Source organism: Capra hircus, chromosome 7 (assembly GCF_001704415.2).
Source record: "Capra hircus breed San Clemente chromosome 7, ASM170441v1, whole genome shotgun sequence".
Lineage (NCBI taxonomy): Eukaryota > Metazoa > Chordata > Mammalia > Artiodactyla > Bovidae > Capra > Capra hircus.
Genome location: NC_030814.1, coordinates 59,049,120 through 59,074,194, shown reverse-complemented (window position 1 = coordinate 59,074,194; position 25,075 = coordinate 59,049,120). Strand labels below are relative to the sequence as shown.

The 25,075-nt window shown below is 47.6% G+C and overlaps 2 protein-coding genes and 1 long non-coding RNA gene across 3 annotated transcripts in view; 1 reads left to right on the top strand and 2 right to left on the bottom strand.

Moving 5' to 3' along the window:
- CYSTM1 (cysteine rich transmembrane module containing 1) overlaps nucleotides 1-10,174 on the top strand; it is a 70,142-nt gene extending 59,968 nt beyond the window's left edge. The window contains exon 3 of the mRNA XM_018050291.1: nucleotides 9,694-10,174. Within this exon, the coding sequence (XP_017905780.1) occupies nucleotides 9,694-9,800 (107 nt within the window). The 3' untranslated portion in view covers nucleotides 9,801-10,174. The remainder of the gene's footprint in view (nucleotides 1-9,693) is intronic.
- On the bottom strand, nucleotides 245-9,696 carry LOC106502354. The gene is made up of 2 exons (XR_001295912.2): nucleotides 5,088-9,696; nucleotides 245-2,292 (listed from the first exon to the last, which is right to left on the bottom strand). It is a non-coding gene; the product is annotated as an uncharacterized LOC106502354 (long non-coding RNA).
- PFDN1 (prefoldin subunit 1) overlaps nucleotides 11,450-25,075 on the bottom strand; it is a 71,997-nt gene continuing 58,371 nt past the window's right edge. The window contains exon 4 of the mRNA XM_005683032.3: nucleotides 11,450-11,850. Within this exon, the coding sequence (XP_005683089.1) occupies nucleotides 11,767-11,850 (84 nt within the window). The 3' untranslated portion in view covers nucleotides 11,450-11,766. The remainder of the gene's footprint in view (nucleotides 11,851-25,075) is intronic.

Below are 25,075 nucleotides of genomic sequence, written 5' to 3'. Positions count from 1 at the left end.
CATTTCTCTAAGGGAAGTATGATTTCTGGCTTAAATGATTGTGTGTATTAACTTTAAGAAGCAGACTGTGTTTCAGAGTGGCTATACCATTATGCATCCCCGTCAGCAATGACTGAGGGTTCCAGTCGCCCTGTGTCCTTGTCAGCACTTATTGTCAGTGATTTTAATTTTAGCCACTCTGATAGGTGTGTAGTTTTAGTTTGCATTTTTAAAATGGCTAATGATGTTGTCATGTATGTATTTGTTCTTCTCAAATCCTATTTGGTGACATGTCTGTTGACTTCTCACTGTAGGGTTTTGAGAGTGTTTCTACATTTTAGATACAAGGTCTGTACTAGATGTTATTTCCATATATTTTCTCCCAGTCTGTAGCTTGTCTTTTCATCTCAACAGTGTCTTCCATAGAGCAAAAGTCTTAATTTTTATTAAATCCAAAGTATCATGCTTTTGCTGTTAGATTTGAGAACTCTTTGCGTAACTCCGGGTCATGAAGAATCTATTTCTTCTAAAAATTTTATAGTTTTACATTTAGGTCTATGAGCCATTTGGGGTTAATGTTTACATAAAACGTGGGGCTTAAAATGGTTGAAGTTTTTGGGGTTTTGTGCGCCAGCTGTTTCAACATTTGTTTGGAAAGACTGTCCTTTCTGCATGGAGTTGCTTCTGCATATTGTCAGACGCCAGCTGGCATGTGCCTGTGGCGCTGCTGCCGCCCTCCATGCCCCTCCTGTCGTCTGTGTCACTCCCTTCTCCTGAACTGTGACTGTCGGGACTCCTGTAGCTTTATATTAACCATAAAATAAGGTAGCATTAAGTCCTCCAACTTTATTCTTTTTCCATATTTTTTGTTATTCTAGTTCTCTTGACTTTCCATATATTTTAGAATCAGTTTATCTATAAAAAATGGTTGGGATTATGATTAGAATTGCATTAAGTCTATAGATTATGAGGCTTGGCGGGTATTTAATGGCATGACTTGTTCCCTCTTGCGCTTCCCTTGTGGCTCAGCTGGTAAAGAATCCGCCTGCAATGTGGGAGACCTTGGGTTCAATCCCTGGGTTGGGAAGATCCCTGGAGAAGGGAAAGGCTACCCACTCTAGTATTCTGGCCTGGAGAATTCCATGCACTCTATAGTCCATGGGATTACAAAGAGGTGGACACGACTGAGCGACTTTCACTTCACTTGTTCCCTCTTATATGCCATAACCTCTAATGAAGCCAGGCAGCCTGCTCCCTCATTTGCTCTGTTGTGATAATTCTAGCTTATGATTGATTGTATTGGTGTCTTTTGAAGCTTTGTGGTAGAGGTGTGTCTACATCGAATTGGGTAGGAACAGTCATGAAAAGATGACCAGTAATGTTGAGGGGCTTGTGGGCCAAGTCCTGCTCTGAGGCAGGTCAGCCACCATCATTCACAACCTTGATCTCTGCCTCCTTCCTGAGTAGGTTGTGAGCAAGACCTGCCAGTCATTAAAGGAATCTCCCTGCCTTGGGGTCTTTAAACCGCAGCCACAAGGTCATAGAACTGTCCTATACTGGGCATGATCTGAATTTTTTCTAGAGTCTCCTTAATTTCTTCTGCCTGGCATAGCAGCCTCACTCGTATTTATTTCTTAAAAACCGACATTAGAAACACATTCATGACGCATCACAATATAATGAATCGCATCCTCCTGTCTGCTGTAGTAACATCAGCCATGACGTCAGGACTTCTCATACACTTCCCTTTGACCTTCCCTAGGTCACACCATGGTTCCTCTAATCCGAGGCAATGGCATACACAGACTTGGAGCAGAATAGCCGGTGCTGAGAGCTCGCCGTGTACATTCTCAGCCTGCGTATTCCTCCCATCACTGTTCTTCAGTCCCCTCCCTAGTCTCTTGGCTGAATTCAGGATTCAAGAACACCGAGTGTCCTGTCTCTTGGTCTCCGGGTATACAAGGCCACTCACTGATAGGTGATTGGCCGTCACCCTGGCCAATCATTTGAGTTTCCCTTTTGATCACCTATTTTCTTTTCTCATCAGCGGAAGCAGTAGCTCTTGATTATCTTCTCAGATTTTTAGAAAAAATAAAAAAAGATTTATCTAGGTTTTTCATTTTATAAGCTTGAATAGAGCATCCGTCCCCTAAGCTGTTCAGCCCTTGCGTCAGCCTGGGGCATTTCGGTAGATGTGGGCCCGGGGTGCTCACTGTGGCCAAGTTGTCAAGACGAAGCTTGGTGCACACTGCCAGGCAGCACACGTGGTTGTAGAGGCTACATTGGAACTCCTGGCACCTCAGGTCTTCAGCTCTGTGAACATAAACAGTTAGCTTTTCAAATTGTGAAAGATAATGTCTGAAAGCTCAGTGGTAAGGAATCCACCTGCCGACGCGGGTTCGATCCCTGGGTCATGAAGCTCTCCTGGAGAAGGAAATGGCAGCCCACTCCAGTGTTCTTGTCTGGGGAATCCCACGGACAGGGAGCCTGGGGGTGCCACAGTCCCCGGAGTCACAAAGAGCCGGACATGACTGAGCACGAATATGATCTCAACCCACGGTGAAACCTGGCTGGAAATTGAGATTTCTTTTCTGACCCATCTTAATGATATCCACCTTTGTCCACTTTACATTTTCACATGTCCTCTTAAGGCAGCAGCTTCCCCTGCTGTCTTTACTTCCTACAGAGGATTCAGGAGCTCCGAGATGTCAAGTGACTTAACCCGAAGTCACCCAGCTACAGCAGAACAGAGCCAGGGCCTCTCAGCTCTGTGAGCCCTGGTCTTCCTCTTCTGTCGGTACAGGGAAGAAAGGAAGCCCTTGTTTTTTGTGTGTTGTGTAAGTGCAGTGAGTTCCTGTCTCCCCACATGTAGACAGTGAGCACTGCAGGATCTCCACCGCGTGCACCCAGACTGGCAGCTTCCAGCCCTGCGTCGAGTCCCAGCGGAGGAAGAGGGACAGCACTCGTGCGTTCTCGCTCATGTGCCCTGTTCAGGCTCCTTAGCAACCTCCTTGCCTTCTGCAGCATCTCCATTTCGGAGGTGGGAGGATGTCCTTTCACTTGAATATTTTATGACTGTGGACAGAAGTCTTTTTTTAACGTGTACATCCTTTGTTGACTGTTCTTTTGTATTATGTCCTCCTGCGGCCCTTAGTGGGTGCACTGTCTTAGTGGCAGCCACAGACGCACCACATCCAGGCAGATGCTCACCTGTGTATGTATGAGGGTCTCCTTACTCCCTGTATCTCGAGAAATGGGATGTTTCTAAATATCTCACTCTCTATTCTTTTGAGGGGCCTCAACAGCTAAAGCTGTTTGTATTCAGCCTTCCCCTTGCTTCTCCCTGGGTTGTCTCTTCCTTCCCTTTTCTGAACAGCTGTGCTTCACGTGGACAGCCGGCTCCTCTGCTTTTGCCATCCCGTGATTCAGTGCCGCAAGTGCAGATCCCAGCCTGAATGTGGACTAGTGGGAGGAGCCCCTCCCTGCACACAGACTGAGAACCCAGACTTCGGTGATCTTTCTGTAGGGTATCGTCACACTGTGGTTCCATTATGAGTCCTCCCTGCTTCACTCTGTGCCAGGCCCCAGGCCATACATTTTACTTTGTTTTTGTCACAAAACATAGGCTCTTAGGCACTATGCCCCTTCCCCACTTAGCCAGCCAGAGGCTGGGGCATGGGAAGCTGACTGTCACTTGTGCAGTGCCCTGCAGAGAGCCCACGTACGCAGCTGTTGCCCTCAGAGAATAAAGTAACTCAAGTGGTGGGGGCCCAAGGAAAGTCTGAAGTCGATTTCTTCAGGGGGACAGTCCAAGTACACCTCCCCCGCATGCCCCCAAGAAGTGCCTTGTTCTGGGCCGAATGTCTGTCAGGAGGGACCCTGGCACTCACTCGTCTCCCGGCTGACTGCTGCTGGGCCAGGGCCATTCTGCTCTGACTCTTTTGGACACACTGTGGTGGAGGGTGAGGGCTAGATCTTGCTCGCACACAAACCTTGGATTTCAAGGGAGAATGGGGCAGTGGAGGAGAGGCCTTCCACCTCTTCACAGTCTATTTTTCAGGGCACTTGCAGGCAGCCTGGCGTCTGATCTGAAGTGAGCCTAACCTTGATGTGCAGACAGCACTGGGCCAGGAGCACCGGGTGACAGGCCAGGACCCACCATCAACTCACTGTGCAGCCTTAGCTACCACCTCCCTTCTGAGCTCAGGATCCTTTTCTTACCAAAAAATGACTGCCACGTGATCTCCAAGGCAGTTTCATTTGCAATTCTGGCATCCGGGATGTTCTCAATTGCCCCCGTATCCACAACCACCTCTGTCCCAGTGGCCCCAGCAGGTCTAGCCCAAGGAGAGGGTCACAGGAGGTGGTGGCAGTCCAGTCTTACTTGCCAGACTGGTGTGAGATGTCCACATGTAGTTAACCTTTTTGTAGTTCATGAGAAAATTTTGCCATCAAGTCTGCTATTCATAGGACTGACTGTGCTGGACAGGGCAAAAGTGCAGGCTGGCCTGTGACTGAGCCCTTCTCTGGGTGCTCGGGCTGAGGCAGGCTGGGGTCACCTAGACCCCGGGAAGGCTTGGCCATGATGGCTGCTGGGTTTTGTCCAGCAGCTCCTCCTCGGAGGATGGTGGTGGCTGCACTTCTGGAGATCTCGGGACAGGGACCCACACAGCAGACTCCCACCCTTTCCAGACCAATCCACACCACCACTTGGCACTCTGTCTGACAGTGATCCTGGGCTGACTGACTGCTCAGTGGGGCGGCAGGCGGCAGGCAGCAGGCATGTGAGTGGACGGATGAACTGGTGGGCCAGCTCCCAGACTGCTGTGCCTTGGAGTAGGTGTCTTGGGACACTGAAGCAAGGAGAGGGACAGGGTCGTGGAAGACATGGCTGAAGTGGCAGGAGTAGCAGGGCAGGCGTGAGGCCCTGAGGACCTAGGTTGTGACGGTGCACCAGCCCCACAGCCCTCCTGCTGTGGGGGAAGAAGCTGCACCTCACCTCTCCCGCTCTTAACCTCCAGACTCCAGTGAAAACCACACTCCCTTGACTGCCTCTATGCTCCTGGCCGCCCTTCATCCCCTACGCAGCCCTCCCCCAGCGTATTTACCTGGTGCTCATGGCCTTCAGAGCAGGTGGCAGAGGGGTACTGCCTTTAGGACAGCTTCCGTCCCGAGTGCAGCCCCCTTGTGCTGAGTCAAAAATGGTCCCGCCGTACGTGCACATCCAAGGAAAGCGCAAGTGCATCCTCAGCCAGCAGTGTGTTCTCTCTGGCTGCTTGGAAGGCGCAGGAGCTGTCCTGGGGCCGTCTTGAGATTGTACTTATTCCTCAGATGCATTACGATTTTTCCCTCTTCCTCCCTCTTGGTCTGAGCAGTAGGAGGGCTGTTTGGCATCCTCTGATACCTCGCGGAAGGCTGGCCTTCTTATGTTGTTTTGGATGCTGGTTTAGAAGATGGGGTGAAGACAGCTGAGCACTGACCACAGGCCTCCTGCCTCTGGCAGAGCTGTCACCTCTGCCGGGGGCACTCCTGGGGCGGCACTGGGCTGTGGTGGTCTCGGCAGTAAAGGAGCAGCATGGGGTGCCCACCACTGGTCTGAGCCTGCACAAGAGGCCAAGGTACAGCTTCCTTCGTTTCTGGAGCAAGAAGGCCCGAGATGTCAGAACTGTCTGTGAGGCCCCGGTCTTTTGTATCTGCTTCTCCTTACTAACTTCCTGGGCTGGGACTGCAGACAGATGCAGGCACAAGAACTAATGGCCTGCTAAGGCTCAATTACCACTTCAAAGCCCTTGATTAATCATTTAAAATGTCTGAGCTGAGCAAGTCAAGGTTTCAGATTCCAGGATGGGGCTGACTGAGAACTGGAGCCTTTGGCTGAGTCTCCACTCACATTCCTGCCCGGGTCCCTGTGTGGCCTGGAGCCCTACTTGCCCAGTGCGTGCCCGGAACCGGGGTTCTGAGTAGCCCATGTGAATACCTGCCCCCTGGGTGTACACTATGGTAGTCCTAGAATTTGGGACCGCTGGTTGGTGTGGCTGGTGGCCCTGGAGAAGACCCCAGGACTTGGTGAGCAGGCACCTGGGCCCAGGGGGCTGCATGCCTCCAAGCATCTTGCATCTGTCTTCTCTGCTTCCAGCTGAGGCAAGACAGTGGATGAGGATCCTCTGCCAGAGTCTGCTCAGCTCCCCTGGGCCTTTCTGACCTAGGCTGGGCCTCCAAGTCACACACATGCTCACTCACCCTTCCCTCTACACCCCCAAGCCCGATACCACCACTACTCACGCTGTCTTTGCACCTGCATTCATGTGGCAACTCTGAGTACCTGCCCCTCTGCAGGCCACACCCCTGGAATGGGGCTGAGGACACTGAAGGTTGGTACCAAAGGGCTGTGTCAGGGCAAGGCAGACAAGCTGGTGAAGGAACCCCTAGACCTGCTCTCCAACTCACCCACAGTTTTCTGGAAATTGAGAGTCTGTTCAGTCCCTTCCTGGGACCAGGGCACAGGCTGAATAAGGTGGCCTTGACTCCTGACACACTACGCAGCAAATGGGATGGTAAGCCTTTTGGGTGCTCTGCGTGTGGGCCCATCTGTGAAGGCCTGCCTGCATCAGCAGGAGCTGGCGCCCAGGCTGGCCACAAGGGGGCACTGGACCCCTAAGTAGGAGCGCTGTGTGAGCAGTCTCTGCACCATGCCGGACCCAGTGCCCCTCACTGGGCACTGACTGCTCCCACTGCACTTTTGATCCTGCTCCATTGTTCCTTCCTTTAAAAGAAAAATTTTTTTTTAAATTCTGGAATAATTGTAGATTTACAGATGAGTCAGAAATAGTACAGTTGCTGTATACTCTTGATCCAGCCTCCCTTAATGTTTAACATCTTACATAACCATGCCCCCATGCTCAGCTTGCCAGTACAGGCCAGTTGCCAGTAAGGCTCATGTGGCCTGGGTGTGGAAACACCTGTGTTAGAATCCTCTACGCCCCAGCTCCTGCTGGGGAACCAGTACGGCCAGCGAAGCTGTGGTGTATATACAGTGCCCTGACTTAAGGTACCCAGGGAGGCTGTCCCGGCCCAGGACTCGGGCAGCACGGCTGCATCCTGACTGCTGAGCTAGGGCAATATGGGAGCTCTCAAGGGGAAGCGGGGTTCACCACTGCAGGGCAGGGATGGGGACAGGTGGCACAGTAGAGGATGTGAGGAGCAGAAACCTCGAGGTGGGGTGGGCAGACCAGACCGGCAGCTCAGTGCAGCAGGCCCCTCTGGAGGTGCAGTACCTCAGACTGCGCAGGTAGGAAGGGCACCTAGGAAGATGCAGTTATAAAATACGGAGTTCCTGGGCCCCACAGTGAGTGCTGTGAGGCGTTCCTCAGAGCATTCTCCTGTGCCCATCATCCCTGCTTTGGCGATGGGAAGAAAAGCAAGGAAATCACTTCACTCATACCTCCAGACTTACTTTACCACACAGACTCCACCACCACCACCCCCATCTTCTCTACAGTCTGTGGGGATAGGTTCTGTCCTCAGCTAATGTGAAGGAAAAAGTCATAATAAGGGCTTTGGAAGACTCAGTGCTCCAGGAAATAACTGACCGGGTTTCTAAGGTAGGTACAGCACTAACTACCCCCATCAAGGCTGACACAGCCCTCGGGCTTGAAGTTCTGTTTTTTGGGGGTTTTTTTTAGCCAGACTGACTATTTCTAACCTCTGTAACCACTGTCTGGGGGTAATCAGCTCAGAGTCTCTACTGCACCAGGCTGTGGAGGACGTCATGTGAAATAAGCCCTGTCTAGGACGGATGTGGACTAGAGGAGGAAGGTGACAGAGGAGGCAAGACGGAGACATCTTTGTCTTCCTGATGAAGCTACCTGTGGGTCAGTGGTTCTGACAGGAGGAAGGGTTGGGAGTGGGGAAGCTGGGAGCAGACAGGTGTCCGGTGGGGCTGTGAAGGCCCTTAGCACGGGCTGAGTAGTGAGCACCTCCATAAAGGCAGCTTGAGAGAGACTGCAGGGCCCAGCACACAGGAGCCCAGCCATGGGCTAGGTCTCTGGCCTGGGTCCAGCAGGCTGCCTTTGCAGGGGAGGGAGCCTTTCTGTCCTCAGGGCAGCAGAGCCAGTCCACTGACAAGGAGAATGCAACCAGAGATTAGGCAAGGGAAGCAACAGCCAGCTGCGTTTTGGGTTTCCCTGTCCAGCGCTACCCATGCAGGATCAGGGGAGGCTGGGAACCTGGGTTGGTCATCGGGGCAGAAATGGCAGGTTGCGCTGCCTGGGGCTTTCCTGCTCTGGTGACCCCAGAGTTGGGTGGGCGCTGCCTGGTAAGAGAGGACTGTCCTGGAGCCCATTCACTCCCGGGCTCCTCCTGGTCCCTTTGCTACCTTAGCTGGGGCCTGGGCTCACATTCCTGCTCTGGCTGTTTCTGTGCTTGCACAAGAGACCTGACCTTCGTGAGCCTCAAGTTCCTTACCTGTGAGATGGGAACATCCAGCACACAGTTACTGTTAAGACTAAACCAGGTCATGGCCTTATCAGGTGGTCTTCTTTTTGACTAGGCTCCCCTGGTGGTGGGTCTTGACTCCCAGACCCTGAACAGTTTTTCCTATGTCGCTGAGTGGGGCCAAATGAGATTAGACCTGTGCCGTGAGAGGAGAAAGGGCTATCTCTGTGGAGGGCAGCTGATACAACAGAACTTGAACAAGCTCACAGTACCCAGCGTGTTTTAGCTACTATACCAGGCTCGAGAGAGAGGAGCTGCCAAGCGAGGAGGTATAAAAACAGATACGCAAAAACAGAACTGAAAGACGACTGCCCAAGGATTGGTTTAACTTAGAAGATTCATGTATTCATGAACTTGCAAAAAAAAAATAAGATCCTTACTGCTTTATAACCTGAGTTTGATGATGGTAGCTGTTTTGGGATTTTCTTAAAAGTGTCTGCAGATCCTCTGAGGCCACAGTCAACCATCAGATATTCTAACAGGAAGTGAGGCTGATGTCAGCCACAAGTCAGTTGATGAGTAAAGGGCGGCTGGGGGTCCTTCTTGATCTAGGGATTGTTTAGCACTCATCTCTCCTAATAGAGCACTTAGCCCTGACAGGGCTCCAAGTTCCTACTCCATTCAGAGGAAACATAAGAGTACCAAGCTCCAGCCATACCCTCCCACTTACCCAGGTTTTCATCCTACCTTCCATTGCTTTGTGCAAAAGTTTAGAGGCTGGAGCACATTCTGCATTGGTCAGGTATGAAAAAAAACAAGATTCTTGATTAATCTTTTAAAGCCTAAAGCCCCTTTAGATTATAGTTACCCTCTTGCTCTTGGGAGATGGCTTAGGTGTATCTGAGGAAGCCCCCCCAACCCCCTGCCCCCAGTTCCCCTGTAAGATTTGGAATAGGGTGCTCCCTGGTTTATAAACCAGTAGTGTTGGCCAGCTCTGGCCAGAGCACAACAGACACTCCTTACTTAACTCAGGCTGGCCTGGTGTGAGGCCACTGTGGAGGTTCCCCTGGGCTCACCCTCCTACGGGGATGACTGTCCTTAGCAGGAGGGGGGACAGTCCTAAGCAACCGTTCCTGCGTTCATCACTGAGACTGCCTCAGCGGCTCTGGCTGCTGTGCGGAGCTCTCCCTTGGTCTGGGTGGTGCTGGCCCTGTAGGGCCTGGGGTTTACTATTAAGTTACTGTTAGAGTTCATTCTCACCCTGTCCCCTTCCCCCTGCAGTGTACGTGGTGGAAGACCAAAGAAGGGATGACCTGGGCACATCTACCTGCCTCACAGCCTGCTGGACGGCCCTCTGTTGCTGCTGTCTCTGGGACATGCTCACCTGACCAGCCCAGCTCTCCTGTCCTGCCAGCTCTGCCGCCACCGCGCACGGCTGTGCCTGCCCCGCCTCTTCTGATTGCTGAAATCAACGACTAGCTCTGCACAGACATTTCTACCTTCAACACAGTGGGATTCTAGATTAGCAGGGGTTGCTGCTGTTTAATTCAGTGACTTGATCTTTTTAATGTTCAAATCCATTCTTATTGGCCTTTCACAAATGTGCTAAATGACTTTTCTCTTTATTTTTTTGGCCAAAGGCTTAGTTATAAAATATATATATTTATAATTTTAGAATTATATTCAGGTTTGATGTAATTTACCACTGAATTATTTCTCTGCTCACATCCTGTATGTTTCAATAAATTTGTCTAAGCCTCAACTGTCTCAGTTATTCCAGATAGAATCTAAGCCCTGGATTTCTCAGCCACTGACCAGTATACAAGGAAGCTGATTTACCTGTTCATCCTGGCAGCTCCTAGGAAGGCAGGGTCCAAGGCCAGGTGTCCTTCAGTCGGGTCATGGGGCCCTCGCCAAGCGAGCATTCTCTCCCCAGGCCCACTGAGAGACACGGCCTCAGGAGCCACACTGGCTTTTTCCCTGAGCCTAGAGCAGGGTGTCCTGGTAACCATGGCTGCCCCCAGGGCCGGACAGACCTGAGTCTTTCTTTTCCTGGTATGCCTTCCCAGAACCTGCCCCCTCTGTTACCACACAAGGAGAGAGGAGAGCTGTCACAATATTAAATACAAACTAGCCGGTCAGGCCATCCATCTCAGCTTTGGCCGCAGGGTGGCGCTGGGCCGCCATAGCAGCGAGTTTCATTTTCCTTCAGCGGCCGGTCCTGAGGCACAGCTGACAGCTCTCCCTGCCTAACTGCGGCTGCCCACTTTTCCTCTACAGTTGCTGACGAATATTTAACCATTAGCTCTCTTGCTTTAAAAACGAAAATATTTAACTACCATCTCTCTCTTTAAAAGCAAAAAGGCATGATTTTGTATCATCACCTGATTTCTGTGGAGTAAACGGTAGGTACCCCCATGGCTGATTTCAAGCTACCAATGTGGTATCTTGAACATGGAGTCGGGAAGAGAAGGGCAGGCTCACACTACTAAGTTGTATTTCCACCATCCAGACACAACAGACTGTCAACCTCAAAAACATAGATAATGGTCAAATTCAGTAAAGTAATTCAGAAAGGATAAGTTCTTAATAATTATTAACCTTACTTTTAACATAATAGTAAATTTACAAATGTAATTTTTAATAATGGCTATTGTCTAACTGACTCAATGGACCTGCATTTGAGCAAACTCCAGGAGACAGTGGAGAACGGAGGTGCCTGGCGTGCTGCAGTCCATGGGGGCTGCAGAGAGTCAGACACTGGGACTCCAGGCAGACTGCCACTGAGGTACCACTGTTGTGATCATGCATTCAGCCATGCCTGCTCTCCTTTTCCCTCATCTGCATACTACTGATAATGGAGGCTCAGAAGTTGAGGGGTTTACCTAGAGGAACAGAAACGAAAAGAAGAGGGCAAGGCTTCGATGCAGAAGGAGCAGGGCCACAGCCCTGGAGAGGCAACAGGGAGGACTGAGGTGGAGACACCCTTTGCCTCTCTGGTCCTCTGTTCTCATCCATCAGCTCAAGAAAAGCAGACTTTGTAGAGTGGGACAGATGTCTTTTATTGGTCTGACCGGCGTGACCAGCAGTAGGCCCCGGAAGAACTCCCCTGTCTGTCCTGGCTCCCATCTTCCCTTCCCTGGAGTTCATGATTCAACCACAGGGGAGAAGGGTAGCAGGCAGAGCCAGGATAAAACATACAAGGATGAGAGTGTAAGGGGCTCCAGGCCATGCATAAAACATAAGGTTACTAGACCATCCAGATAAAATGTCCCTCAGGCAGAGCAGTTTCCCTACACAGGCCCCTCACCAGGAATGGCAGGGCTCAGAAGGAAGAGGTTCCTGAGAGGCTGCCTACTGTGCCCTTCGCGCCATCAGCATCTCCCGGATATTGTCCTCGGCTTCCTTCACACTCCGCTCCAGATAGGATTTTTTCTGCTGCAATATGAGAAGGAAACAAGGGTTAGGATCAGGGTGAATGTGCCAAGCTGACAGATGCTGCTTTTATGCCCAAGGGTTATGGCTTCTCTGCGACTAGTGACTTCCAGGAGCCTACTGTCTATTGAGAGCCAGGTGTACACGCCTGCCCCCAGAGCATTCCCCAACCCCGACGCCTGGGCACCAGGGAGGGTGTCGCTTGGTTCCGGAAGCAGAAGTGCTCTGTGGAAAGCAACAGCACTCTTCCCCCAGAAGGAAGCAGACTCTAAAACAGGCGGCATAGTACATGAAGTTACACTAGACAGACAAAGGCCAGGAAATTCCAGGACAAAGCTCTGGCCCCACAGCAGACTGTCTCTCAAGGTTTTCCAAAGCCCAGGCCAGGCGCCTGTAGCTTTCGCTGCTGCGAGCGGACAGCATGCCCTCCGCTCTGTCCAGCGCGACGGGAGACAGGCTGCCTCGCGGACTGAGAAGCTGTATCACACGGCTCACCGAGGCAGATGAGTCAGGATGAAATCTGCTTTTCTAATGAAACCACTGCCTGCCAGGAATCCAGGACAATGACACACTGAGTAAAACAGACCTTCTGGAAGTGTACCTCCTACCCCATCTGGGTCCTAAATTAAAAATCTCGACTTAGACAAAGAACTTCACTTTCAGGAGCCACATCTGGACCAGGATTACGAAAGACTGGTCAAAGGAAATTATGTCTGTGTGTTATTTGCCCTGTGGTCACCCCAGAAGTGTGGCTTTACCACTGGCCCCTGCCCTGAGGACACACTGTGGCTCCGCCCACTGAACAGACATGACCCGAAGCCTCCCTTTTGGGGGATGCCAGGGCGCATGGGATGGAGCCACACTAGAGTCAGAGGTGCAGAGCCCTGGCCCAGAGGCAGCCAGTGCCCCTCCCTCACCCCAGCAGCTGAGGGTTTTGACTGCTGAAGTGCCCAGATGACCCGGGAAAGCCAGGGGAGGGCAGCGGCAGAGGGCAGGTAAGCAGCCTGGTCTCAGGCCTTGCTTGGGACCTGATCCCCAACCTCTGAAGCAGAAAAACAGAAATGAGGGCTTCTACTGCCCAGAGCCTTCACCATGAAACCTCTCTGGCGCCCCTTCTCCATACCCCTGCCTCCAACTTCTCCCACTCTCTGTCCAGACATTTATTAAATGATACACTGGAAAGTACAGTTTCCTTTAGGTGCCGTGTGCTGAGGCAGCCACAATTTTAAGTATAGTTGATTCACAGTGCTGTGCCAATTTCCACTGCATGGCAAAATAACTCAGTACACACATGCACGTTCTCTTTCGTATCCCTCCACCATGCCCCTCACAGGCCATGGAGCACAGTTCCCGGCTCTACACGGCAGGGCCCGCCATTCATCCACCCTGTGCAACGCTCTGCATCTGCTAATCCCACAAATCTTTATCACAGTTCTTATGTGAACTTCTGGTTCCTGTTTGTTTCCGAACTTCAAATTTCTTGAAGGCCAGGAAGAGCCCTGTCTCTTTACCCATCTCCCATCCCTTCAACTTGCACTCAATTCCTTACAAAAGAACAAGAGTGCCACAAAAACTCCTAGTGACCATGGTGAGTCTATGGCTCCAAGTGTGTTACTGCCAATAAAATTGTGTGCACCGCTAAACCTGGTACAGTCCTATCTACCACTGTGATATCAGAGTGGGAACTTAAACTTTCTCTGATAAACAATCGTTAGATTTACTTGTGAGTAAAAAAGGCAAATACTAGTAACTCCTGACACACTGCTGAAGAATGTACATGTACCAGCTGTTGCACGGCAGCTAGAGAGTGAGTGTCATGCGCCATCCGGGCACCTTTTGGGTCCCAGCCCAGTAAGGAATCCAAGGAAGAGGAGAGGGGAGCAAGGGGGGTTCTAGCCCTGCAGTTCAGCCAGAGTTCAGGACCCACGTCTGCTGCATTTCATGTCCACCCACTTGCTGCCCCAACGAGCAAAACCATCAAACTGAACATCAGCAAGAGCCTTTCTCCCTACAGCCCCGGCCTCTGGCCAGTTGAATCCAGGTTGTAACTCTCAACTTTAAAATTCTTTATTCTGTCACATCTCTTCCTTCCATCTTCCACTTCCAATTTCATTACTTTTTCATGATTTTTACTACTGCATATCCTAAAGTCTTCAAGTTTCAAAATAATGTAAAATGAACTTGTCTATCCTTAAATCTTCAGTTTAAACAGACTTACTGTACAGTAAAGAATTTTTTTTTCATCCCAACAGATGGGGCAACTCTAGCATAGTCCTGCCTTCCAACTGTATTTCAGTTGTCTCATCCTCAAACATACATAAGCCCAGCAGACCCTCACAGTCAAACCTGTACCAAAGCACATGACATGGGTTGAATCGTGTCTCACCAAGAGACATGAGGCAGTCCTGACCCCTAGTATGTGTCAATGTGACCTTATTCGGAAACAGGGTCTTTGCAGATGTAACCACGTTAAGATGTGGGCACACTAGGTTAGGGCAGGCTCTATATCCAATGACTCCTGTCCTTGTAAGAAGGGCACACAAAGACTAAGGGACACATGGGGGCGACGCCGTGCAGAGTGGGGGATGCACCTCCAAGAGGAAGAAGGCTGAGGGTGGCCCAAAGCCACCGTCAGCCAGACAGCAGGAAGGAAGGAGTCTTCCCCAAAGCCTTCACACGGAGCACGGCCCACAATACCTTGATTCTGGACTTTTACCTTCTAGAATTGCAAAAAAAACCACAATTTGTTGTTTTAAACCACCCAGTTTCTGGTAACTTGTTATGCGGCCCTAGGATACCACCATAGCACCTGAAATGAAGGGAGCTCCCAGAGACAGAGTGTACCCCAAGGCTCTTTTGGGCCATACCTTTCACCACACCGCATCACAGAGGCTTAGTTAAGGAGCCCTGAAAGTGAGAATGCTGGGGTTGTATTTATCTCAGAAATAATTGTTGTAGAATTGACCCACATACAAATGAGACCATCAGAGAGAATGGAGAAAATTAAGGAACCAATGATTAAGTTAAACCTTCTCTTCCTTGAATCCCCACAGTTTAAAACCATTAGTCAAACCAGAAACTGTGGACCTGGCTCTTCCTCATTCCTGTAAATAACTCCATTCTCGCAACTCAAGGCAAAAACTTCAGTGTTATCCTTGAATTTTCTTTCTTTCACACCTGACATCCAATCAAACAACAAATCCTGCTAGCACTATCTCAAAATATCTCCAGACTCTGACCTTAATCAAGAGCTTCCTAAGTGGTCTCCTTTCTTCTATCCTTGACCACCCCCTTCAGTTTCTTCACAGTGGCCAGAGTCACCTTTCATTTTTAAAACCTCCCAATGGCTTCCCGTCTCTCTCAAGAGGCAAAAGCCTTTCAAAAAGCCACTTATAGTCCTGCTCTGACTCTCTGGCCTCCCCTCCCACGTCTCCCTCTCTCACTTCGGCTCCAGCCCACTGGCCTCCAAGCTGTGCCACAGATCCACCAGCCAGGCCCCTGCCTGTCCTTTGCCTTTGGTTCTCTCTGTGTAGGGTCCTTCTTCCCCAGATATCCGCATTACTTGTTCCTTCAGGTCCTGCAGGTCTTTCTCACATGTCACCTATGGGAAAGGCTTTCGTGACCACGTGTAGTGCCATACTCTATTCTCCTCACTCTGTGATTTTCCTCCTTAGCACCTGTCCACCTGAAGGCGTGTATGTGTCTGTCTGTCTTCCCTATGAGAAGAAATGGTCCTTGATGGCAAGACTCTGCTCATGACAGAGTCCCAGTGTCTAGAAGAATGGCTGGTTTGTAACAGCAACTCAGTAGTATAAGGACATTTATCACGGGAAACGAGGCCTTTCTGATTTCCTTGTGTGCACACTCTGTTTTAGTTTCCCTCCCAATCTGAATGAATGAGGAATACCCACCAGAGGAAGCAAAGGCAGAAAATGGCCATTCTCTTTCAAGGTGGTTTTCAGTTTCTGGCATTGCCCTCTAACCTCTGCCTCAAGAAATGCACAGGTTTAAAACTCAGACCTCACTGATGCTGACACGGACATCAAAACCTCGCTCCCGTGAACAGGCCCTATGTACGGGTCAAAGCCCTTATGCTTTAACTGGTTAACTTGTGAAACCATAAAACAAACCATCCCCATTTCCTGCATCCTGGAGTCAGAAATCCTTGAGAAAGGGCTCCACGTGATGTCTGTCAGGGCTGCTGTGCACGACAAGGGCGTAATGACGGCTGTGGAAACTCTAGGAGGCATTCTGAACCCCCACCTTCCATCCCGAGGCCTGGGAAGGCATTTGCTGGCCTCAATGCAGCACCCTTCTGCCTTCCTGAGCACTCCCTGAGAACCCTTTCCGTAGGAAATGCTCTAGTGGCATCAAACCACAGGGCTCTGGGCGCAGCAACATTCTTGTGGGCCTTGTCCTGACACAAAATTCTGAGCTTTCCTGTGGGGCTCAGCACAGCCAGGGAAATGACATTGTTGGCCTTCTTGCTCATCAGCGTGAAGTTCTTTCCGGAGTCAGACTGAGGGCCTGGAGTTCATTCTCATCCTCTCTCAGAGGAAAGAGGCTCAAGTCCCCTAGAACTTTTCTGACATGACACAATCTCTCAAATAGACTCCTGAGGTAATGCATCTTGTGACATTATCTCTATAGACTTTTCTTAGGAACGTTGTTTTCCTCTCTTTCTCTAAATTAATGCTTTTCCTCTCTGTCCTACCTTGAGGTATAGAAAAGCTTTTTCCTCTCTCCCTTTTTATTTTCCAACTTATCAAATGAGGATTTAGACAATACCAAATTGAAAACTCAAGAGCCTCAATGATTCTCCTGTTCTCTCAGGTTCGTGGAACTATAAAATCGTCAGAGGAGGCTGGTTGCCCATAATGGGGAAATTTAGCAAGAGGCCAGCATCTGAGGCTGAGAAGGCATGTTTTGGCAGATGGGGTAAAATGTGAGGAGGGCAGGGAAACAAGAGGAAGAAGAGAAAAACAAAGGCAATGCAAGAGCACAATGAGAGAAGTCAGAAAGGGAAATGAGACAAGGATGGGCAGAGCTCTGAAAGTGCAAGTGCGACGAGAGTCTGCGTGGGTGAGGAGCATCAGAGGCAGAGAGGGCAGGCCAAACCTGACCAGGCCCTGAAGATAAGAGACAAGTGATCCAAGGACACACAGCCACCTGTGAACTCACCTGGGTTTATCTACTTCACCATTAGGAAACAATGAGGCTGCAAGGTAACTGCTGAGCTACATATGGCCGGGAGATGAGCTCAAAGAACAAGAGAGCAATTTTAGGCATGGAGCAAGAGAATAAAAAGAAGCCTAATAAGGGGTTACTGTCTCCATATCTTTTAGAAACTGCTTTCAAGACACCTTTCAGAAGTTCCTCTGCTGAAAGACAGGGACAAAAGACTTGGATTAGTTGAGCAATGACCTTTTTTTTCTCCCAGATGTTCTTTTACTTGATAAATAGATTCTAACACAGCTACCATATGAGGCCAGACTCCCATATCCCACCTATGATCACACAGCTCAATCTACCCAAGGCAGAGCAAAACTCTGCTCTACTCAAGTTCCTTAGAGCAGAGATATTCCAGGGTGGAGGCAGGGGGAGGAAAGGGGTCATATTTCCTCCAAATAATAACGTTTATTAGCATTTTAGTCCATCTAAAGTTTGTGATCTCTACCTACTATTACCCTCCCTACCACATCAGTTTCATTTAAGTCTCAGAGAAAGACCCATACGTTAGACAATGTGAGAAACAAAGAAAACAAGCTCACAGGTTAAGTGAAGAGCAAGGTCGGGCACCTGTTCCAATGCATGTGGCAAAGATCAGGCCTTAGCCAAAGAATCATTATGTTCACAGGCACCAAGCTTAAAGCGGGTAAGATAAGACAATGATCATGTTAAAGAGATATATAGCTAATGGAGGTAGGGAACTTGGCTCAAAGAATATTAAGCGGAGAAGGAATCCAATCACTAACTTAAATATCTAAAACAACAGCTCTTGAAGTGTGGTCCCCTGACCAGCAGCACCATCAACACCTGGGAACTTATCAGAAATCCACGTTCTTAGGTCCCAACCCAGACCTACTGAATCAGTACCTCTAGAGAGGGAGCCTGGCAATCTGTTTTCACAAGCCCTCCAGGGGATGCTGATGCACACTGAAGTTTGAGAACCTCCTTCAAAAATGGACTCCAGCAAACTCCTTCAATAAAGGGCCAGAGAGTAAATATTTTAGGTTTTGTGGAACTGCCTCTGTCACAGCTACTCAACTCTGCCACTGTAGTGCAAACGCAACATAAAAAATATGTAAACAGGACTGCCCAGTGGCCCAGTGGTGAAGAATCCCTGGGCTGGGAAGATCCCACATGCTGATGGGCAACCAAGCCTGTGCGCCACAACTACGGAAGCCCACACTCTAGAGCCGGTGCCCTGCAAGGAGAGCAGCCACCACAATGAGAAGACCACGCACCGCAGCTAGAGAGCAGCTGCCACTCACCACAACTACAGAAAGTCTGAGCACAGCAACAAAGACCCAGCACAGCCAAAAATAAAAATTTTAAATATGTAAACAGATGGGCTAGCTGTGTTCTAAAAACACAAAAACAAGAAGCAAGCCAGATTTAGCCAGCAAGGTTTGCCAACTTCTCTTCTTTAAAAAGAGGGAGCCTTACAAGGTAGAACTGAATCCAGCAAGCAGAGATTTTAACTTTCAATGAAAGCTGCCTAATAAAAGCATAAATCTCCATCCATCCATCCTTCCATTCATTCATCAAGCCTGCTGTCAAACCATTTTCTATTTGCTCCAAAATCCCTGGTCCTTGAAGTTTGTGGCATCACAGTGTGCCATCCTCTTCTCCCTTCCTTGCTGCTGCAATCTACCAGTAGTCTGGGTGCGGCCCCTCATTCATCGATAGCTCACCGTCTCCCTCTCCACCACAGCTGCACTGCTCACGGTGACTTCAGCAAGAGTAGAGATGATCCATTCAATACTGTGACCTTCTCTCCCCTCTCACAATTTTTACTTTACCCCACCTGAGTCACCCAGGCCATAGTCATACCCCAGAGATACTGACACCAGTAACTGTACCTCCTCCAGAATTTCAATTTCACCACCACCACTTCATATTTTTCCAGGTCATTTCGATCTGATAACTCTCCTTCCAGCACTTCTTCAACCTCATCACTCAACAAATTCTTCATTATCCACTCTGCTTCCAGGACTTTCTCCCCTCCCACACAGCTCAGCTTCCACAGTCATTCATTTATATTTATTCCCCTTCTGAACTCCCTTTTGTCCCCTCTCCCTCTCTGTTGCACTTCCCTGGCAAAATACTAACAACCCAAGCTAATCCAAACACCCATCTATTCCACGTTTGTAACCCACTCCAGTACTCTTGCCTGGAAACTCCCATGGACAGAGGAGCCTGTAGGCTGCAGTCCATGGGGTCGCGAAGAGTCCGACATGACTGAGTGACTTCACTTTCACTTTTCACTTTCATGCATTGGAGAAGGAAATGGCAACCCACTCCAGCGTTCTTGCCTGGAGGATCCCAGGGATGGCGGAGCCTGGTGGGCTGCCGTCTATGGGGTCGCACAGAGTCGGACATGACTGAAGCGACTTAGCAGCAGCAGCAGCTGAACGCAGCTGGAGAAAAACACGAAACTGCGCTACACGTTTCACTTAAATTCAAGACCATGAATTTCAGCACTCACCAGTGTCCAGAAGCTCTATTAAATTTCCTTAACATATTAACTTCTCTACTCTCCCAAATAACTATTTCATGCTTTCCTGTCTCCTCAAATTTCCTATACTCTTTCTTCCTCTCTCATTCCCAGCTCAGAGAAAACAGAAGCAATCTGAGGAGAGTTCTCTCTTTTCACTACCAAATCCATCACCTGACTTACACCTATACATATACTCTCTTCTTTCTCCATGTTGGAGACACTCAAAATGGACAGAGTGTCTCTGTTTCTATAAAAACACAACAATTCCACTTGGGGGTTGAATCCATCCCTTTTTCAAAATTTTCACTCCCACAGTTATCCTTTTTCTTTCTTCTTAATCTTCAACTTCTCTTTCTCTGCAAGGTAACTATTGGTGAGGCAAGTCACACACCCAACACACATCCACACTTTTCTTGACCTCACATTCCCCTGTACGTACTGTCTCCTCTCTCTCCTCTCCGTCTTGCAAAACCTCCTGAACTAACTGTTCAGCAGCTGCCTTCACTTCCTCACCTCTCATTATCTCTTCAAACCTCTCCAGTCACGTTTCCCTATTGAACTGACTGAAGTCCAGGTCACCAATGATCTCTGTTACCCAAAGCAGTGGCTACTCTCTGTTCTCTTCTTACTCAACCTGGTCATTCTTACTCATCAACAGCATTCAACACAATTCTTGAAATAACTTCCTCTCTTAGCTTTCATGATACCACACTCCTATCTTTCTCCTACATTACTGGCTACTCCTTCTAAGTTCTCTTTTGCTGACTACTTCTCTGCTCAACTTCAAAATGTTGGTATTTTCTGGGAAGCTGTCCTTAACATCTCTTCTCTTCATCACTCTCTCTTAGAAACCCTCATCTACTCTCAGCTTTAAACATCATAATTCCCAAATCTGTATCTCCAACCCAGACTCCCCTTAATTCCAGATTTACACATCAAATTGCTTATAAAACGTATCTTCCTTGTTGTCAAACCCAAAATTAACATGTCTAAAATAAGCACAATTGATTTATACATTCAACTGCTCAATTTAAAAACCAGAGAAACAAAAAGATACAGAAGCCACTCTTTTCTTCTCTTTTCCTTGAACCCAATATCCCCCCTTCCACCTATCCATCAGTCTTAACTTACTTCCAAAGATATCCCCAAACCATCCTCTTCTTTCTATCCAGCACCACTGCTACCACCCTAGCTCAAGCCTCTATCATCCTTGCCTGGATGTTTGTCATGGATATTGTAACAAGTAAATCAGGGTTACTTTCTGCTCAAAACCCTTGAATGTCTTCCCATTACATTTCAAATAAAATCTGAACTCTTCAACCCAGCAGATAAGGCCCTGCATCATCAGGTCCATGCTAACCACTCCAACCTCATTACAACTCTTTCCTTTTCTCACTTGCTTAAACAATTCCAAATGTTTTCTAACAAGACATTTGTATCATCTGTGCCCTCCACCTGGAATGTTCTTCTTTGGATACTTTTAAGTGGCTGGCTGTTTCCTCTCATGCAGACCTCAGCTGAAATTTCATCTTTTCTGAGAGGCCTGCCCAACAGCTCTCTAAAACATCACTTTACTATGTATTTTCTCGCTTATATTGTCATTGTCTATATCTGAATATGAGTTTCATAAAAGTAGGAATCTTCTCTGATGTAATTAATCCTTCATCCTCAGTACCAAGTGACACATAATTTAACCAATATTTGTCGGGCACTCAATACATGTTACACCCGAAGAGCACTGGGCTTACAGCAGTGAACAAGTCACACACTTATTCACAGAGATCACACTGTTGCAGGACACACAGACATTTAATCACCATTGCAACAAGGGCTCTGAGGGGAAAGCACAGTGTCTAAGAGAGGAAGGGGCTTCCCTGATGGCTCAGCAGTGAAGAATCTGCCTGCAATGCAGGAGATGTGAGTTCTATTCCTGGGTTGGGAAGACCCCCTGAAGGAGGAAATTAGTAACCCACTCCAGTATTCTTGTCTGGGAAACCCCATGGACAGAGGAGCTTGGTGGACTAGAGTCCAAAGGGTCGCAAAGAGTCGGACACGACTGAGTGTCTGAGCATGTTAATACAGGAAACACCTGGTATAATCAAGGAAATCACAGAAGCACTTTTGAATAAGCTATGAAGGATGAATGGAAATTAAGTGGAGAGGTTAGCAGGGGGAGAGAGCAATTCCAGGCAAATGGAGCAGCATGTGCAAAGGTCAAATGAAGCAAGACACGTCTGGGAACTAAATGACAGCAAGTGAGGATGAAGTACTAAAGGGGGAAGAGGAGAATAGATAATACAGAAGGATAAGGCTGGTGAGGTTGAGTCAGATCACAGAGGGTCAAAAGCCGTATTAAAGATCTTAAAGATGATGAAAAGCCACTGGGTCTTAAGACAGTAACAAAAATCAAATTTCCACTGGAAACAAAAACTACTCTGGCTGCAACACAGAGAATGAGCTAGGCTTCCTGCAGAAAGCCCGACGAGTAATGAAAGGGTAATAGATGTATCCATGATATTGATCCCTTTAGTCCCCGGAGTAGCCAAAGGGACCCCCACCTCTCCTGGGCAGTTGCTGCCACCCTGAGCATCCTCTGTCCACTTATCCCAGTGAACTATGCAAATACTATTCTCTAGGTGCCTGTGATGTGAAAAGGGCTGGGAAGCACTCGGTTAGAGAATACAAGTGTGAATGCTGAGAAACCTATTAGGAAGCCATTGTAATAATCTTGGAAAGAGATGACAGTATCTTAGTGGTGGCAATGGAGCTAGAGAAGAACATATTTAAGAATTATTTAAGAGAAAAAGCTATCAGAGGACTTCACCATAACTTTCATTATTAATCAGAAGTGGGGGGGTGTCAAGGACACCTCCCAAGGGGATCAGGTTTGGAAGGAAAGATTTTAAGTTTAGTTTTAGACATGCTGAGTTTAAGGTACTTGTGAAACATCTAAGTGAGATGTGAAAAGAAAACTAGATCGCATCCTTGAAGTTCACAGAAGTCTGGGCTAGAAATACAAGTTTACACATAGGTACTTGAAGCCATGAGAATGATTGGAATTCTTTGAGAAAGAACTCAGAATACAAGGACTTAGCCTTACAGGAAGTCAACATTTAGGAAGAATGAAAGGAAGAAGAGGAACCAGCAAGTAGTATCTAAAAAGGAGGGGCAATGATTCATAAAAACCAAGAGAAGAGTGGTTCAGGAAAAAAGGATGAGATGACTAGAAATCACTGGATGTGTTCAAGTAGGAACCACGACAACACATCAGAAATGTTGAGGGCAGTGGGCAGAGTGTTCCATCAAGTAGCCTCTGGAATATCTTCCAACTTTAAAACGTCTAGGAAATTTCCTGGCAGTCCAGTGGTTAGGACTCCTTGCTCTCACTGCTGAGGGCCCGGATTCAATCCCTGGCCAAGGAACTAAGATCCCACAACCCAGGCAGCACAGCCAAAAAAAACTAAAAATATAAATTAAAAGTCTATAGCTCTTTGAGACCTGATCCTAAAACTTCATGAAGGGAAACCACCTGATATTTTAATTGTCACAGATGAGCCCTAAGAATACGTTAAGTGTCAGGACAAAATAATTTTACCTCTTAACTTCAAAGGAGACACTGTGCTTCACACAGGTCTAACACAAGAGCTGTAGAGTATCAGTATACTTTACACCCAGGGAAATTATTAGAAGGGCCGAATTGCTATATTCAGGAAATAAACACACAAAGAAAATATCCTTCAGAGATCACGCAGTGCCACAACTGAGAACTGTGTGTTGTACAAATCTCCTAACAATATACTAAACATGCTAAGTGTTTGATTCAGGGCCTGCAGGAAAGAGATAACTTTCCTGCAAAGACAACTACCAATATCACAATCCTGGAGTCTCTGATTCCTTTCTAAAATAAACAAACCAAAAAACCCTAAAAATTAGAGCCCAACTAGAACATTATTCTAAGTTTCATCGTATTTGAGAAATAAATGTACACAGTACATAATAAATAAGTCTCATGAAAACAAGTTTTACAAAAGGAAATTTTCTAATACGCATTAGTTTCTTCTGCTTCTCCAGGGTCAGAAAGCCTGACCTATCCCAACAGGACTATCGAAACTCTACAAGTCTTCTAAATGAGCAAATAAAACAAGTTTTACTATTTCAGTTTATCTTTAGTTTGCCCTCTTATAAGAAGAGCAAGAGGATCAAATCAACAGTGTTTACGATGGAGTTTGGCCTGTAGGCATGGTAAAGGGTTAGGTGAACAAAGGCGTGCCTTCTGAGAGCGGAAGTAAGGGCAACACCTTGCATTCTTAGAAGTGGAGGTGTAACTGACTCACCTGTGGTGGCAAGACTAACATGCAAGTGTGTGTGCCAAAAGCCAGAAGTCAGTCTGATTCTGCTCTTTGCTCCAAGCAAGTTAAAAATTTCTATTTTCTTACAACTCAACAACAAAAGATATACAACCCAGTTAAAAAACAAGCAAGGGACCCTCGAGTAGACATTTCTCCAAGGAAGATATATTAGCGGGTGATTAGCACATGAAAAGATGTTCAACATCGTTATTCACTGGGGAAATGCAAACAAAACCATGATATGATACTATTATACCCACTAATATGGTTACAATCAAAAATGGAAAATAAGTGTTAATGAAGACAGAGAAATCAGAACCCTCATATATGATGGTGGGAAAGGTAAAATGATGCAGCTGCTATGGAAAACCGTTTAGTAGCTACTCAAGAAATTGAAAAGACAAAATAACCATAAGACCCAGCAATTCCACTCCTAGGTATATATCCAAGTAAGAAAAATGAAGACAGGTGTAGTACCAGAAATTTGTGATTGTTAGTAGCATTACTCATAACAGCTCAAAAATAGGAACCACCCAAATGTCTATCAGTTGATAAGCAGATAAACTAAATGTGGTATATCCATATAACTGAATATTATTCAGCCATAAAAGGAAAGAAGTACTGATACATGTTACAACACAGATGAACTTTGAAAACACTAAGCTAAGTGAAAGAAGCCAAACTCAGAAAGCCACATACTGTGTGATCCATTTATACGAACATCCGAAACAGGCAAATCTACAAAGACAGAAAATAGATGAATGATTACCAGGTGCTGGGGGAAGGGGAAATGGGAAGCAAATGCTTAATGATTAACGGGTTTCTTCTGAGGGGTGATGAACATGTTCTAGAATCAGACAGTAATAAGGCTGTAAAAACAGGCATAGCAATACAAGTTCCGAATGAATTATTTTCAGAGCAAATTAGTCTTTACTCCACCCAGAGGCTGACAGTAACACATACACAAACCAGGCAGGATAAACTGACATATTAATTTCTGAAAATTAATGTTATCAGCAGAAGCATTAACATTTCATGAGTTTATAAGGTACTCTGGGAGAGACTATGGACAAACAAAGGCAAGGAAACTTCTATGTGATCACAATATTACTTTCCAATCATGTAACATATTTATACAACTAAAAAAATAGAGATA